General features: G+C 32.5%; 2 protein-coding genes across 2 annotated transcripts in view; one reads left to right on the top strand and one right to left on the bottom strand.

Annotated features, from left to right (window-relative positions):
• The window catches only part of LOC127726543 (temptin-like), a 59,403-nt gene that overhangs the window by 12,902 nt on the left and 28,204 nt on the right, over positions 1–18,297 (bottom strand). The window lies entirely within an intron of this gene.
• On the top strand, positions 8,098–15,655 carry LOC127726520 (uncharacterized). Its single transcript, XM_052233896.1, has 2 exons — positions 8,098–8,196; positions 12,968–15,655. Exon 2 carries the CDS (start codon positions 13,097–13,099, stop codon positions 15,443–15,445), a length of 2,349 nt encoding a protein of 782 aa, XP_052089856.1. The 5' UTR covers positions 8,098–8,196; positions 12,968–13,096; the 3' UTR covers positions 15,446–15,655.

Genomic DNA, 18,297 nt, shown 5'->3' with positions numbered 1-18,297 from the left:
CTTAATGTTTTGTGTTTTTTGGAGAATTCAGTACTGATTGCAATTACCAGATAGCTTTTATTTATCCCTTTTAATGAGTTTCATGATAAGGGTCGATTATGAAGTGAACCTGATTTGTAGAAACCCATCGTACTGTATGTTGACCTCCAGATGCTTTTTGTTGGTTATGGGTTTTAAGGGGGATGCGGTTGACAATAAGGATTCGTTTATTCATAGGTATAAGTTTTCGTGCTTCATAAAAAATAGTATTTTCCTGAATACTTAATTTCTTTGTTTTGACAAATTCTGCATACAAGCCTGTAAAAAAATTATTTTTTTTCGTTGACTAGTTAGATTTATGCTTCGCATATAACGATGAAATCCTCGAAAATTAGTATCCTACGAATAACGGAGGATCAAAAGTATTTGTGTCGTTAGTTTGTACTCTCACTAACATATAATCTCGCATCTGCGTTTTTCATATTCAACCTAAGCTTCAATTAAATATCAACATAATCTGATTATGAAGGTAAGATGCCATCACCAAAATACTAAAAACATGCCAATTCCGTTTTTTAGGAAGTTAGTCTTGCTCAGTCTTAAGTTTTCTGTGTTGTGCTTTGTATACTGTTATTTGTCTTTTTCGACGGTTTTTTTTGTGGGTTATTTTGCCATGGCATTCTCAGTTTGTTTTCGACTCATGAGTTTGAATATTCCTTTTGTATCTTTCACCTCTTTTTTTTATCATGAGATCAAATATTAGTTAATTAGCAAAAACAGAATGAACAAAAAACCGATGTCTAAGGTTAATTCGAAAGCGGAGAAGTCCATAAAAATGACAAAATCAAACGTTCGACTGTATCAACTAACGGAACGAACGGAAAACAACTGTCTTGGTACCGGCATTCCCGAGAAAAAAATGATGGGTTAAACCTGGTTTTATAGTTAGCCAAACTTCATACTTATAATAGTTGTTTACAGTTCCGTTATACTGACACAATTAGGTGAGCAAATAGACCATGATAAGTCTTTGTACAGTAGCAAACACATTCAAAATCGCACGAAATTCTAAACGGAGAGAACCAAGTTATAGCTCCAGCAATTCATATATAAACATTAACAAAAACACAATTTGTGGAAGTTTCAATGCCTGGATCATGACAATCTGGTAATATGTGAGATTGACATTAGAGGAAGTTCAGTATGTATGACAAAGTTAAAATGTGTAAATGTTTTAAGTTATTAATTCTTTTTACTGCTGTCAAGGATTAGTTAAATTATTGTTTTATTCACATGCTCTACGAAATTGTCGATACAAATATATATATAAATTTATCATAAATATCGCAACAATATATATATCTACGTGTTTATCCATTTGAAATTCATTCTAATGTAATCTTTTATTGGCGTTATTTATTATTTTCATCAATGACGTCGGAATTTTCAGAGTATTCTTTCCCAATTGATGCCGTCAAAGATGTCACACAGGCGCAAACGACACCGTCGTGATTTTTAAATGTTCTGTTTGACAGAATTTCATCATGATGCTCCAAAATGGAGATACCAGTACGGTATTTGAAAAATTTTCGCTATCCATGGTAGAATAATGCTAACAATTTTGTTGAAAATAAAACATTATTGTTTTTATGAACAGTTTTTTTCATTATTGTTGGGTACTCTTTACTGTTGACGAGTACTTAAGATATGTATTATGTACAAACATGCAAGTATTGTTCAGGATAGTTAATTGTGATCTTAAAACTTGTTTGTAAATCCGCTGGGCATATACGATATTTGCCTGGAGTATCAAAGTGTTAGGATGTTGAAAATTAAAGAAAAAGAACTTCAAATTTTCAAATAATGTTATCATTGGGATGGTAAAAAAAGGGAAGACTCCCATCTCATTCCATTAGACTAGAAAGCTGGAATAAAATTTGCAAAGCATCAAATAATGACATGTGTATTTCTAAAAAAAACATTTTAGTTTAAAACAAGTGCTTTATATTAAAGAAATATATTTTGGCACATTTAAGATCCAGCTTAGAATATCCGCAAAATGTTTAGGATCAAATTATCTCCTGACAAAATTTCACGTTAAGATTTATTTCCATAATTTGCTGAGAAAAAGACAATTTTTTTCGAACAAGCTTTTAAAAGTTTATAGATCACCAACATTTAAAAAAAAGATAATTATAAACACTATTTTTCTACGCTTTTTGTTGGTATTATTAGAGTTACCTTCTCTTGGGAAAATCTGTTTGGTTGGAACTTGTTTTAATTGACATTTTGATTTAGTTCTCAAACAAAATACAAGACAGTAATAAATGAGCTTGCTTATATAAGCAACTAAGAAATTGCGAAAGATATTTGCGATTTCAAGAGTTAATCAATACTAGTTATCAAGTATGATCTTGAGTTCGAATAGCGTGAATAAAGAAAGCGTACATATTTTTCCTAGACTAAAGATCCAAATGCTTGACTTGTACATAGAGTTGTATATTTGAAATGAGTATCCCTTACACGGAAAATATTGGGTATCGCTGCTTTGTACTAGACCCGCACGCTTAACAGGATAATTAACGCTAAAGTTCACAAGGAAAACATCCGCATGCATAAATCTCGCCCTAATTGTACACATTATTTTACTCCGAGTCGACCAGTCTTTAATCTTACTCTGAAATGCCGCTTAGCGAGAAACCAGCAAAATCAAGGTTTCAGAACCTTTACCTTCATCCAACCGCGATCAAAACAAAAGACCACTCACATTAGTGGCAAGTTACCACTAGACCACCTTAATGGTTTCCAAAGTTTGGAAACCAGGAGTAATTAGAATTAAAATCATGAAACAAAAAGGCCTTAAAAAATAGCCAAAATAATATAAGGTCAACTTTACCTGTTTTAAGGCATAGATTACCTTAGCCGTATTTGGCACAACTTTTTTTAAATTTTGGATCCTCAATGCTCTTCAACTTTGTACTTGTTTGGCTTTATAACTATTTTGATATGAGCGTCACTGATGAGTCTTATGTAGACGAAACGCGCATCTGGCGTACTAAATTATAATCCTGGTACCTTTGATAACTATTATAACAGTAAAGTCATTTTTCAATATACAATTGTATACGTTAGAACCAAACGAAAATTACCATGTGGGCACATATAAAATGTCTAAAAAATAATTTCAATAATTATAGTGATATTATTCGTCTGAAGCACGTGATATCCCTTGTATCTAGTCATTTCGTACCATTGCCATTTGGTACGCAAAATTACCATTTCGTACCATGAATTTGTCATTTCGTACCATGAATATAAACCATTTCGTACCATAAGAACCATTTCGTACCATAAGAAACATTTCGTACCATATGGAAAAAATGCTTTACCATTTTGTACCATATGGAAAAAATGCCTTATGTGTAATACCACCATTGATTTTCTCATATTAGTCTTTGTTAAATTTGCACTTTTCAAAAAATTGTGAAGAATTTATCTTTGTTTCAAATAAAGAAATACTTGGCATGAGTAAAGTTTTATCCAGTCCAGTACTTTGGACAAAATTTCACATAACATTTCATTGCATATAAGAAAATAACCATCACTGGAAGTTAACCAATCAAATTTTCACCCCTTTTCTTCCTTTGTACAAGCTTTAGTAAGTTTCCAAAATATTCTATAGAAACACCAAATAAAAAAATGGTGCTTTGAAACACCCAAGATATATCTTCATGACTCAGAAATTTTTTACTGCAATGAAATGTAGGATTAATTTCTTGCAACTGTCAAATTCAAGGGAATATTTTTTTTCGACCCTTTTTCGTAATAGGTATAAAACCACTAATTCATAGCCCCATTGCTTTCTATGTTAAATTCTGCAATTTCAAGCATAAATGGCTACTTTGTCTTAAGTTCAAATAAAGTGGCAGTTATTTCATGTCAAAACTGTACCTTATGCTGACTTGTGCTGAAAAAATCAACAATTGCATATTAGAGCGTATTGGTTCTGATCTGAACAACAGGCCAAATGAGCCCTCCTATTAAAATTTCATATACTTCTTTATTATTTAAATAAAACTTTCAACACGGGTTCTACAGTGATCATAAGTCCCCAACCTTTCATTTGATACTAAAACTACCCAAATATTCCAACTATTGACAAAGTAACAGCTATGCGTATTTTGTTTAAAATATGTACTACTTTCTTGTATGTTCTTTCCGACCGGGCCTGAATTAGTGGTTCTATACCTGCAACCAGATGTGACGTAGTATGATTTGGTGGTATTACACCTTTACCATTTTGTACCGTAATGAAAAAAAATGCTTTATCATTTGCAATTAAAGGACTAATCATTAGTTTAATTTGAGTGCCTTTTAGGTATACAATTTAGTGCAGTTAAAATACTTATCCCTTTTTTATTTTGAGTACAGTCCATGTGCAGTTTCAATTTAGTACAATTTGTTATTGATCTTTCAATTGTTATTGTTATGTATATATGTACAAAAATAAATAATGAAATAAAATCTGTTTCTTTATTTTAATTGATATTCCTTGTTTGCGGTTACGAGAGTTATCGTTCGTTGTCGGAGTTGTCTTTCTTGTTATCAGGTGTCCAACCATTTCCGGAATTAAGACAATGGGGAAACCTAATATTGTGCTATTAAAGACTGTCACAATAAGTCCGGAGACAAAGGGAGATTTGATAGAACTGTTAAACTTCATAGACTACCAAAAGAAGGAATCGTACGATCGGCGTGTCTACGTGCAATTAGTTGGAAAGACTTTAAACCATCAACATACACCTCAGTGTGTTCAGATCATTTTCCGAGAGGAGAAGGACGTACAACCCTTCATCAAGTACCAAGTCTTCACCTCCCACAAAAATTAGTCATAGAAGGCAAATCTAGGAACACAAAAAACAGTCTAGGATCCACCAGTTTTTCGGAAACCGAGTCAATGTTGCAACCATCCATTTCAAATTCCGACCAGCCTAAGCCTTGTTGTTCTATAGATGTGATTGAGCAAAACCATTCGTAAGTTGTAAATAACATAAAACGGTTCCTATTTTATTGCACCAGATGCATATTTCAACAAATAATGTCTCTTCAGTGATGCTCGAGACCAAAATATTTAAAAACAAAATAGTTAAGCACCTCCGGGTGCAGGATTTTCTCGCTTCATTGACGACCTATTGGTGGCCTTCGGCTGTTTTCTGCTCTTTGGTCGGGTTATTGTCTCTTTGACATATTTCCTATTTCCAATCTCAATTTTGATAATATTTAAAATGTTGAATATCAAATCAAATCAAAGCAAGTAAAAAAAGTCATAGCATTACCTTATTTTTCTTTAAATCAAAATTTATTTGTTCAAAATTGGTGGTTGACATTATTGGCTGTGAACTGTTTTTCTATGTTCCTAATCTCAAAATGTAGAGTTACATGGGGTAACATGGCACTTATACAACATCTTGTTATTTATAATTATATTACTGTGAACCTTTTTGTACAAAACCTATCAAATGACCCATCGTTACGCATCAATCAATGTTATACATGTCCATGCATCCACTTAAACACAAAATAACCAAAGTCCTTGATGCATAAAATGTGGGTCAAAAGTGACCTTATTTATAGTGCACCATTGCACTAGTCTACCCAAGAGTGATCCACTGGTACAAAATCACTGTTTATATAATACAATAAATGTACATCTAGTGAATGTGATATCCACCTGAACATACAATTCAACCAATTTGCATTGAATGTAAATGTATGTCAAAATGACCTTATTGATAGTGAATCATAGTACACTGTTTCTTTATCATTGCAAGACCATTTCTTGTAACTGAGATATCCACATAAAGATACAATTTTAACAAATTTAGGACATACACGTACACCATATACGTTTTGTACATTGCATTTTGTACATTGTACATGTAGACAAACAAGGGTCAATCTATGCACCCTCTTCCTGATAGGGGATTAAAATCAATTGAACAAAAATATGTCTACATATCACATAAACATATGGGTTCATCCATATTCTTGTTTATATCCACTTTAATAAATTGTATTGAATATTTCAGGTACTCAAAAACTCCAGTGAGGCAGACACTTTGTAAATCTGGAACAGAAAGTGAAAATATGCCATTATCAACAACTTCATGTACACATTATGACCAAATAACTCAAACCCATACACCAACTGCTGAATTATCAGTTCAGGTCACAAGACCAGAAATTATAATAGATGACATAGCTTCATCAGATGAGGAGGTATTGTTTTATACAGGTTTACCATGCTACCAGGCATTTATAGCTTTTTTTTGATACTCTCATAGCTGCAGGGGCTAATCGAATGAATGTAGATGATGAAATAATGATGCAAGAAAAGTCTTATAGGAAGTTACGGTTGATTGATGAGTTTTTCATGGTAATGGTGAGACTTCGTTTAGGTTTATTGTTAAATGATTTGCAATATAGGTTTAAGATTTCAATAGGAGGAGTTTCCAGAATTTTTAATTCATGGATAAGCCTAATGGCAACATGCCTTAAAACAATTGTGTTCTTGCCGCCTCTTCAAACACTTCAACAGAAAGTACCTGATTGCTTTAAAAACTTTAGTGACACAAGAATTGTTCTCGACTGTACACAAATATTTATAGAAACTCCATCAGCATTAGAAAATAAATCACTGACTTATTATAGCTATAAATTCCAAAATACTTTTAAAGCACTAGTAGGTGTAAGCATGACAGGAGCTGTTGTTTTCTTATCAATTTTATGGGGCGGCTCAGCATCTGATGTTCATATTACAAAAAACAAGGGTTTCATTCACATACAGTTAGATTTTTAAAAAAGGAGTTAAATTGTATTGTCCGCCATTTATGTCCTCTAAAAGGAATCAGTTTTCGAAATCTGAAGTTGAATGAACAAGGAGGAAAGCATCTGCCAGAATTCATGTGGAAAGAAAAATGGAACAGATCAAGAACTTTCGCATCTTACAAGGAATATTACCCATCAGTTTGAGTTCAAAGTCAGATGCCATATTTTTTTGTGTGTTCTGCTTTTACTGTTTTATTGCCTCCACTTGTGAAGTGATTGCATGCCATAGTAATTGAATAATGTTATGCCAATTTTACAAGCACTTGCTTTTTATAATGCCTTTATTCATTGTTGAAGGCGTTCTCTTAATGAGATTTTGTATTTAAGTGTTTTGGGATCATTTTCTCATGCAATATATTTAAATAAATGAAGCCTGTGGTAAATGTATATGAGACAATGTCTCAACAATATGTCATGGTAAAAATAGATAAAAGAAAAGGATTACAATGCTATTTGTTGTTCCTCATCTTAATTTAACAATTATTCAAGATGTGGTATGAGTACAATGAGACAACTTTCTATTGAAAACACAATGTCGTTTATGTAAGCAATTATAGGTCACAGTACGGCCTTCAACGACGCGAAACCTTGGCTCACTCCTAACAGGAAGCTATAAACTGCCCTAAAAATGACCAGTGTGAAACAATTAAAATGGGAAAATCAACAGCCTAATTTATGTAAAATATAACAGCAACTGAACAACAGGCTTCGACTTAGAACAGGTACAAGATGCAGCAGGGTTTCATATTTTTAAATCTAATACCAATCTTCTCCCTAACCTGAGACAGGAGTGAACATAATGGACACACTATAAAGATTAAAGGAAAAAGGCTTCTCATTTGATGGACACAATGTAAACCAAAAAAAACAAAAACAAAATAAGTTATATCCATGACTGTATTGACACAATAAGTAAGACTTTATCAATTAGCAAATAACTGCTACATGTAGGCCTTTTCTGTATATAAAAAGATTTGTTGGATTGTAAACATTTATTCCGGGATCCATATCACAATGTTTTCCATGTAAACAATTGACCAGAAGTGACATCAGTGTTCATTGTTGAAGACTACTAGGTGTACTTTAAATGATATTGTGTATTTTGCTGTGTTGTTGGATTATTGTGGCGGTCTCGTGGTTAATCATACACGTCTCAGTTTTTCCAATAGACAAATGACAAAATGTGCATGATACCTGAAGGAAAAATTTAGTTTGGTTTCATTTCAGAAAAAAAAGGGTTTGGAATAGATGATTGATTGACTGACTGAATGGGATTGCATGCCTCTTTCGGCAGTGGTCAGTTTTACCGGTGTACTTTATAACTTTATTGTAAGTATACCAACACTGCATTGGAATGGGAATATACAAAGCAAATAATAATAAAGGCTAAAAATGTCAGAAAATAATTTTTTATGTCATTTACTGACAAAACACAACATTTTCATATAATTCAATGTAACAAAAGATGTAAAAATATAAAATTTCAACAAACATGACAAACAACAATGATAATATGAATACTAGTATTAACAAGAAAAAATGCAGGACTGATATATTCACACTTGTATCTATAAAATATGTAAACAAAATAGCAAAAAGCACCTAAACATTACTTAGGGAGCAACCATTTAACTTTAAGGGAGAGTTATGGTTTTTTGTTTGAGTCAGAATTTTTTTTTTGCGCAAATCGCGAACAAATTTTTTTATTTTTAGTTTTTCGACGCTATCAATCAAACTATTTTATTTCAAAATTTAACACTATAAGGTATGGGAAAATCTGGATTCAGAATATTTGTTTTTGTCATCTGCTTGACCACAAAATATTTTTTTATCAAATTGGGGATCAGAACATTTTTTTTAGGAAAAACCATAACCCCCCCCCCCCCTGAAGTTAAATGGTCGTTCCCGTAACCTGAGATCATAAACATGACTAGTTATACTTTAGGGGATTCTTTTTAAGGATTTTAAAAAAAATGAGATGGTGCAATAAAACCCTTATTTGGCCCAAATATTAGTACAAATTTAAAAGTTACAATACATAATCTTTACTTTGTCAAAACTACACTAAGGTACAGGGTGTTCAGAAAATAAAAAACAAATTTCACATTTAACGAGTTACCATGGCAACACACTATAACAAAATGTGTATACTTTGTAAAATATTTTGATTTTCCTTGTTTTACGTCAACTTTGAAGTGGAATGAAATAGAGTTTAAATGAAGGCAAAACCAATGATGTTAAAAAAATGAGGAATTTATATTGTATTGACAAGAGATGTGTTTTCCAGACCTTACCTTCATTTTATCAAACATTATATATGTATATATATATATATGTGTATTTCCTAGAAATTATTTCTTTAAAAATTCATGTCATTATGATATTCTGCGATAACTCAAAATGGAAAGACTGTCATGACTTATGAAAAATAAGGCCAAATAAAATTGTATTTAGATTGTCATCCTTCTACCACTAGAAATATAAGGGAGAGTAAGGAAAACATACAGCTGGTTTCTTAAATGAAAGATTAATGTGCAATTGTTTTAAAATGGAAACTAAATTATCATTTTGCCACTCAGAAAACAGGAGAGGGAGGGGATGAGGAAATAAAAATTAAATTTTATTTAGCCGTACTACATGTTACTTGTTATATTACTAGAAATGTCACTCAAATCAATCATCAACACACTCATGACTCTCATATTTACAAATTCCCATTTGTCCTTGTATTTGGGAAAAAATACTTGTGTGAATTTTTCAATTGTATATTGTTTTGTTCGTCAATTTCACAGAAAAAGTCTTTGCTCAAACATGCCTCTCTGATTGTTTTCATTCTCCATTTCCATGGACATTTGATCTCAAGTACACATTTTTGTTCACCAAACTTTGTGCAATTTTTAACAAGTCCATTAGGACTATCACCAAGAAATATAAATGTGTCACATAAGAATATACCACATTATTTCACAAAAATCTTTTCACCATATTTTAATCTCCTGTGAACAATATATTTCTTTCTTGCTATGGGTTCATGTTTTCTTCCCCAAATTAATGGTGCCACATTGATTAGCTTATCCGGCTTAGAAAAAGATTGCATTAACTTTTCAACATATGCCTTCTTGCAAGCAACAATCTGATGAAAATTTGAACTTGTTATTCTGAATTCTCTTGTTTCAAACCAAAGTGGATTTTCAGACTGACCTACTGTTATGTTTTCTATTTCATCAATTACAATTTGGGGAATATTCCCAAATTTGTCAAGCAGTATGGTTTCATTCATTGGTGGTTCTTTTTGAACAATCGACATAATGTCTATGTAGTTGTCAGATTCATAGTGTAAATATTCGGATGTTTCAACTTCTTCAAAATTAATTACATTTATGTCACTATTAATGTCATAAACTTCATAACTTGGGGCAACTAAATAAAAAAATGCTGGAGTATAATTCAAATTTCCTAATTTAGCTGTTAATAATGATAAAAAATCCTGACTTTAGTCAGTAATGGAATTTTCACAGTAAATTTATTTTTCTTTTCTTTTACACAAGGTTCATTTCCACCATATTTCAACTTTTTGAAAGACATGTTTAGTACTTCTTGTGGATCCCTTAAAGAGTTATGACCAATAGAAATAGGCAAACAATTTCCACAGGAAAAATAATCAATGTTTCATGTACATGTATCTCACAAGTTGATGAAAACATTCATGCGAAATTTGCATAATGTAAAGTGAAATTGTTGAACAAAAATATAGTCTGACCATTGATCTCAACTCATTTCTGTTAACCAAGCACGAGAATGCTTACTATTACTTGAGTGACCCCTTAAAATGCACCGACCCCCTCAGCTGATAAATAATGACTGTTCCCTAACATTGGTTAATCAAGTCACTTACATGTATTACATTTACATACTTCTTTTATATTTTTCATAAATTTATCTGTTCATATTTGACTTCATTTCGTCAGTGTAAACTTGACACTATAATCACTCTGGTAATGTCACTTTGGTTTGAGTGTAATTTTGTGTTTGGCCTGTCAGTGTCACCTGTTTACTATATATTTTTAAAAGGAAATTTGAAGTTTAGGTATGGAGACAGGGATAGTTTAATAAAAAGAAAGCCTTATTGTCATTATTGTGTAACTGTTGAAAACTTATAATGAAAGTGTTAAAATAAAAAAATATATCCATGCATACCCATCTGGACAACTACAATTGGCTTTGAAAACTACAACAGGTGTTTTCTTTGAAATTAAAATCCATTGTTTATATGGTCCCTGTTGTTTCATGGAAGGATAACACTTTGATCTAATGTAACAACTTTCACACTCATCGTCTATACTGTTAATCATTAAGTAATGGACATAGTTCACTTTAAAAAAGTTATATCCACGGATGAACTGGCGATAACATAACATTTGCTCATTGCCGCCAGTTCTGTGACTGCTGTAGATGAGAAAAGATTCTGCATCTTGGTGGGAAACAAGTGGCAGCAAAGCCAGATCACTAGTCCAGCCAGAGTTAAGTTCATTATAAAGGGGAATATCAACATTGTCATTATTGTTAGAGTGTTGAGAAACAAGAACTGACGACAGAGACGCAGTCAAACCATTGTTGGTTTGATTAGTTTCAAAGGCTCTTCGTGCAAGTTCGTCCTTGTTCCCAGATATATTTGCACCGCTTGATCGAAGGAATAATATTAAATCACTTTTTTTCAAAGTTAAAAAGTCCTCGACAGTAGTTTTTTTCATTTATATCTGCTATTTTCATTAGTTTACTGATTCTTTACACATGTTACAGAAGAGAAGGAAGTGATGCACCTTCACGCAAGAATGATAACTCCGATTACGACCGATAACTCTGTATATCGAAAGTCGGGAATTCATGAAATAAATGAATAAAAGAACATGTGAAGTATACACCATTTAGACAGTAATTACATCCAATCAATCATATGACAAAGAATAGGGTATCGAAAGTTTGAACTAAATTCGGGTTCTTTTCTCATCTCAAATCAAGGAATTTCCTGTACACACATTCTATCAAATGGTAGGCAATTGAACATAGGAAAACTTACCTTCAGAACTAAATTGTGAATACATATAAAGATAGCATACACGGGTACGAAATGGTAAACATTATAATCTCCCATATGGTACGAGAATTGTAAACATTATAATCTTCCATATGGTAGGAAAAGGTATACATTATAATCTTCCATATGGTACGAAATGATCATGTTACCAAATGGTTATGGTACGAAATGGTTTTTGTTATGGTACGAAATGGGTGGTACGAAATGGTTATGGTAAGAAATAACTATGATTCATATCCCTTATGTTTTTTTTGTAATGTTTTGTGCATTAACCCAGGAATTGTTTTTTCTAGTGTTTGTTAAAGTTACTTAAGCATTTTTCACGCTTAAGGAGGGTTTTTTTACATTCAACGTGAGAGATTGAGATACTTGTGTAGCACTTCGGACGCATGAAATGTATAACGTGTTGCTTCATATTTTACAGCACTTGGTCGATACCTCTGCTGGTGGACTACCAGTCCCCGAGGGTATCATCAGCTCAGTAGTCAGTACTTCGGTACTGACATGCTTTATAACAAACCTTTCTTAAATGGTCCGTTAATAAATTTTGAAATTATATGAAACTAAGGTTTCAGCTCCCTCAAATTGACCATAGATAAATTTGGCTATTTATAGCTTTTCAACTGTTTAGATTATTATACATTCTTTGCTTTCAAAAATTCGGCTTTGCGCGTTCCTGGTGAAGGCAATACAGACAAATGCTTCGGACGCATGACATTTATAACGTGTTGTTTTCGTTTTTTGTGTTATTGACGTCATACAACTATTACTAGTACACTGTGGCATCATATATTTTCTCTTGTGACGTAAAATTTTTCGAGAAAGTATGGATTTTAAGTAATCGCAGACAAAAAACCGTGAGATGTATTGTTAAGGTATCTGATGAAATAAAAGCCTAAGATTATATGTTTTAATTTCACAAAGGGTGTTAAACGACAAGAAAATGTTGAACCTCAATAAAAATGTAAATTTTCATTGTATGTTTGTTTTACTTTTTTCGTTTAGTTTTCAAGACAAATAGATGAGGCTGAATGAAGTTAAGTAAGGGAAGGAGCTAGGAGGCATTCTATTGGACTTTTGGGACATCACATTTATCCTAGAGAATATCACATATAACCTGTTGGAAGAGTAACAATGCCTGTAAATCGATTATCACCAGTCTATGATACAGTTGACAGAAATAGTAGGGTTCATGCTGCACAAATTAATGTTTTAAAATATTTAATTTCCCTTACTGTTTTTAGTATTGTACCATTTTTGGTTTATCACGATTTCAATTCAATAGAAGACTTGAACTTAGCAATAATTTTTTGTCAGATCATATCAGTGTCCTTTTCAATGTTGGTACCAGTGAAAATGAAATTAATTTTTTGTTACATATTACCAATTGTTATTGTTCCGTTTGAATTTGAATACTTAAAAACTGAAAACTTAAAGGCGTCTTATTTTGGCAAAACCTGTGATCACTACAAAGACTTTACACTTTTACTTTTGCCAATGTTTTCGTCACTCAGTGTATATTATGCGTGGTATGTAGTTAGATTTCTTTTAATTCTATTTCAAAAATGGTCATTTTATCGTAAGAAAATAAGCATTGTTGGATATGTGGTTTTGTTTTTTGTAAATGCAGTGATCCTTTCTTATTTTCTATATTTAGTAACTTTTTACATTTTCCCTGGATACTTATCTTTCCTTGTACGCTCCGACGTGGATAATTTCACAATATCTGTAGAGGTTTCGGATATTTTCCGGACAAATGATTATGTTTTGAAACCTCTACAACCTTTTGAAAGAACTCTTTCCTGGAAAATAAACCATGAAGATAGCAGCCATACTTGGACATCTACAGGATGTGATGCAACATTCGATGGGGATAAACTTCCAGTATGTAGAGGCATTTATTATAGAGTTGAGGGTGAAGATGTTGACATCATCTGTCAAATTAATAACACTAATGGACTAGTTAAAGTGAATGAGGGATACGAAACTAACTTCATAAGTTTTTTGGTCTTTAATCATTTCGAATGGAATCTTGGTAAAGGCTTACCGACTAGTTCGGTGAATGCATCCGCCAAAATAAAATCTATCAATATATCAGAACTGACACTTCAAATCATTGACTTAACAGCTGAGAATTTTAACCATGAAATAACTTTGTGGGGACTTTTTAAAAAAAGCACAGACGGAATATTAAAAGTAAAGTTCGGATCATTCATTTTAAAAAAGCAAAAGAAAATATTTAAGTATATTCATGTACCTCAAGGGCATATTGTATCTTTAACTGCAATTCCATTTTATAGTCTTTGGGACAATTTTGATCATTTGGTATTCCATAATATATCAAGGTTTGCAGAGGAGGATATAACCGGTGATAATAAAGCCACATGTTCTGACATTGACAAGGGCTGCGGACCGATGATACACGCGTTGTTTAATATAAGTAAGATAGAAAATATATTCAATGAAAACACGTTTTCTAATGACATTACGTTAAATTCTATCTACGTTTCTACTCGTCTAAACGAAAGTGGGAAACACACTGCAAAGTCATACACATGCGTCTGCGAAAATAGTTATGGCCAACATACCTATAGTATTCTGAGGAACCACTATAACGCTTCAAGCAAAAAGTCATATATGTCTGAGATTAAATTACCATATACGTTTGTCATCCTACCAAGGGGACTCACGCATTATGCGGCGAATAAGTATAAAGAATTACAAAAATATGTCAGAAAAGCAATAAATGAAGAGAACAATAACTGGAAAGATCCTTGGAAATATTTTGCCGATGATCTACGTTTTTATAATGGCATTAATAACCAATTGCAAAAAGTCATTATATTGATAATTTTGATTGAAATTCCTATGATTATAGGGATTTTGATCAAAGTTTACTGCATCGTTTGTGTCCATCATTTGGATAAGACAATATTAAAACCGAAATCCCCCCTTGTGATTTGCGCCGAATTGCATACATGTATTTCTCAGACGAATATTGGTAACTTTGTTGTTGATGAAAACGTTACACATGACATTATGATTATCGCCAGTGATAATAACTATGATTTTGTTGTAAAAAATCTATTTCCTTTCTTCAAGAATCTAGGACTTTCCGTTCTATTTCCACAAACTGATATTAATGGCGGACAATCCAACATTAATGGCTATTCTCAAGCTGTTGTTTCGTCAGTTATGTATGCGGTTGTCGCAACTACGGAATTTGAAAATGATCCATGGAGTAATAATTTTATTTTGTCTGATTTAATTCTACCCCAGATGTATGAGCAACGACGAAACCATCACAGAATCTTGATAATAAAATTCAACGATGTGAACATCCCACGCCCACTTAGATGGAATGAATACGTTACGATAGCTGATTGGTCAACCAGACAAAGTGATGAGGATAATTTAAGAACATTGAGAAACAAATTTAAATTAATGACTGAAGCTCTTTTAATGACTGAAAATAATGTATGAATATGGAACTCCAAAACTATCTTAGTATGTATATTTTCATTATATGATGTGCTTTTGCCTTTATATGATGTGCTTTTACCTTTGTTTGACGTGCACTTGTTTTTATATGGTATCCAGTTGAAAAATATCCTTATATGATGTGCAAATATTCTTATATGATGTCAAAAATACTTATAAGATTCCGAATATACTTCAAAAATACTTATATGATGTGCAAAGATCCTTATATGAAGTGCAAATGTACTTATATCAAGGTCAAATATCCTTATATGTGTAAATATACTTATATGATGTGCAAATATACTTATATGATGTGCAAATATCCTTATATGATGTGCAAATATATTTATATGAAATTAAAATATTCTTATATGATGGGCATTTTCCTTGATATCATGTGAAAACATTCTAGTATGTGCTTGTAACGTGTTATGTGGTTTTTATATATGATATGCACTTGTCTTTATATGATGTGCATACACCTTTACATGGTGTACAGTTAATATTATATGATGTGCAAATATCCTGATATGATGTGCAAATGTACTTATATAATGAGCAAATATCCTTATATGATATGTAAGTATACGTATATGGTGTGCATAGCTCCTTAAATGATGTGCAAATATACTTATATAGCCGACTATACGGTATGGGTTTTTCTCATTGTTGAAGGACGTACGTTGCCTATAATTGCTAACATCCACTCTATTTGAACTTTAATGGATAGTTGTCTCATTGGCAATCATACCTCATCTCCTTATTTTTATATGCAAATATACTTTAGATGTGCAAATGTTTTTATATGATGTGCATTTTCCCTTATATTATGTGCAAACATCTTTATATGATGTGGTTGTGTCAATATATTACGTGCTTGTAACATTATATGATGTGGTTCGATTTATTTCATTATGATGTCAAAACATCCTTATATGATGTGCTTTCATTGTTGTTATAGTCAATAAACATGATTACGATTAAAACGATTACTGTCTACGTCAAAACTGGTTCCAATCTGATTCTCCGGAATTACTATCAACCATGCTAATATCTGTAGCTATCGTTTTGTTCCGATTTTAAAAGAGATAAACCTAGGCACGTTGGAACTTCGTTTTAAAAATTAGAAATTCACTCCTGATATTGTTGGACAACTGTCAAAATATGAATTGCAAAGTTTAGGTTTAATCGAAGGGTCTACAATAATGAACATACCGTCAAAGTGATTAAATTGTGGGTCCTCGTCTTTGTACTGAGCACCTGGAGTTCATGGAGGGAAGGAGGGGCATTTATATTTTTTTTAATTGTTTGTTTCCAAATTTCTTGACAAGACATTATTTATTTCAGAAGGGAAGCGAGATAATAGTGTGTTTCTGAAAATGAGGGGAAAATAAAACAACAATGAAATAAAAAAAATAATCTTGTTATTGAAAAGAAAAGTTTATTTTCTATCAAAGTCGAAAAAAATATTCGTCCTGAGCCCAAAAAAGATGCTCCCGCCCACAAAAGATGAATAGTCGGTGTCTTACTGAACATAAAAAATTGCATTCATTTATTATTTACGGAGCCCTGTTGGTCTCATACAGATAGAAAGTTGAGTTATTTTTTTCTTTAAAGTGAAGCACTAAACAGGGGCTTATTTAGGCAGGGGCTTGGCGGGCGTGCGCCCCCCTAAAATTTGCAAAGCATGGGTTGTCTTCATCTTAATAAAGAATATTTCGATAATTTTACCTCCGCTCAGCGAAAATTTAAGTTCCCCCCCTCCCCTTACCTAAAATCCTGGATCCGCCCCTGCTAGAGATGTGAAGTCTAGCGCTCCAGATGTTAAGTCCAGCGCTGTAGATATAATGTCCAGCATGGTAAATTTAAATCTAGTTCCGATTAGTTGAAAATAATACCACCAGAGTCATTCTTAAAATTTGACCGGTCAGTTTAAAACTAGAGGCTCTAAAGAGCCTGTGCCGCTCACCTAGGTCAATGTGCATCTTTAACTATGGGCTTTCCTCCACATTATTCACTACATTTGGGGCCTTTTATAGTTTATTATGCGGTATGGGTTTTGCTCATTGTTGAAGGCCGTACGGTGAACTATAGTTGTTAACTTCTATGTCATTTGGTCTGTGGTGGAGAGGTGTCACATTGGCAACTCTACCACATATTCGTATTTTTATATAGAATAGAATTCATGAAAAAAAACTCTTTTTTTTTTATCTTTTATTGCTGAAACAAGACGAAAAAGGTAAACAATCGTCTTTTATTGGTAATCACTCTTATACAGATTCTACGTTTCAATTGATATTTTATAGTGTGTCTTCCTATGTTGTGATGTTACTCTATTGTTTCAGGTTAGGGTGAAGGTTGGCGCCTGTTAAAACGTTTAAACCCGCTGCATTTGTTTGCACCTGTCTTAAGTCAGGAACCTGTTGTTCAATGCTTGTCTTTTGTTGATGTGGTTCATAAGTTTCTCGTTTCTCGTTTTTTATATAGATTAGACCATTGGTTTTCCTGTTTGAATGGTTTTACACTAGTTAATTTTTTGGGCCCTTTATAGTTTACTGTTCGGTGTGAGCCAAGGCTCCGTGTTGAAGGCCGTACTTTGACCTATAATGGTTTACTTTTACAAATTGTGACTTGGATGGAGAGTTGTCTCTTTGGCACTCATACCACATCTTCTTATATCTATCTACGAACGATTTCGGCAAAATTATACTTATTTATAAATCTCGCTTGCTGATCAATTTTGATATTTAAAATATTATTTATCTACTATACTGTAAGATAATAGTCAAAGTTGAAAAAAAGAAAAATTCGTTTTTAAAGGGAAATAACTCCTATAAGAATTCGTTTTATGT

This window comes from Mytilus californianus, unplaced genomic scaffold, assembly GCF_021869535.1.
Source record: "Mytilus californianus isolate M0D057914Y unplaced genomic scaffold, xbMytCali1.0.p SCAF_18, whole genome shotgun sequence".
NCBI classification, from domain to species: Eukaryota; Metazoa; Mollusca; class Bivalvia; order Mytilida; family Mytilidae; genus Mytilus; species Mytilus californianus.
Note: the sequence above shows the minus strand (reverse complement) of the source record. Positions and strands in the feature narration are given on the sequence as shown.

Bases quoted from the DNA above. Each gene is read 5' to 3' on its own strand.
- LOC127726520 (XM_052233896.1), top strand. From the start codon at position 13,097: ATGCCTGTAAATCGATTATCACCAGTCTATGATACAGTTGACAGAAAT.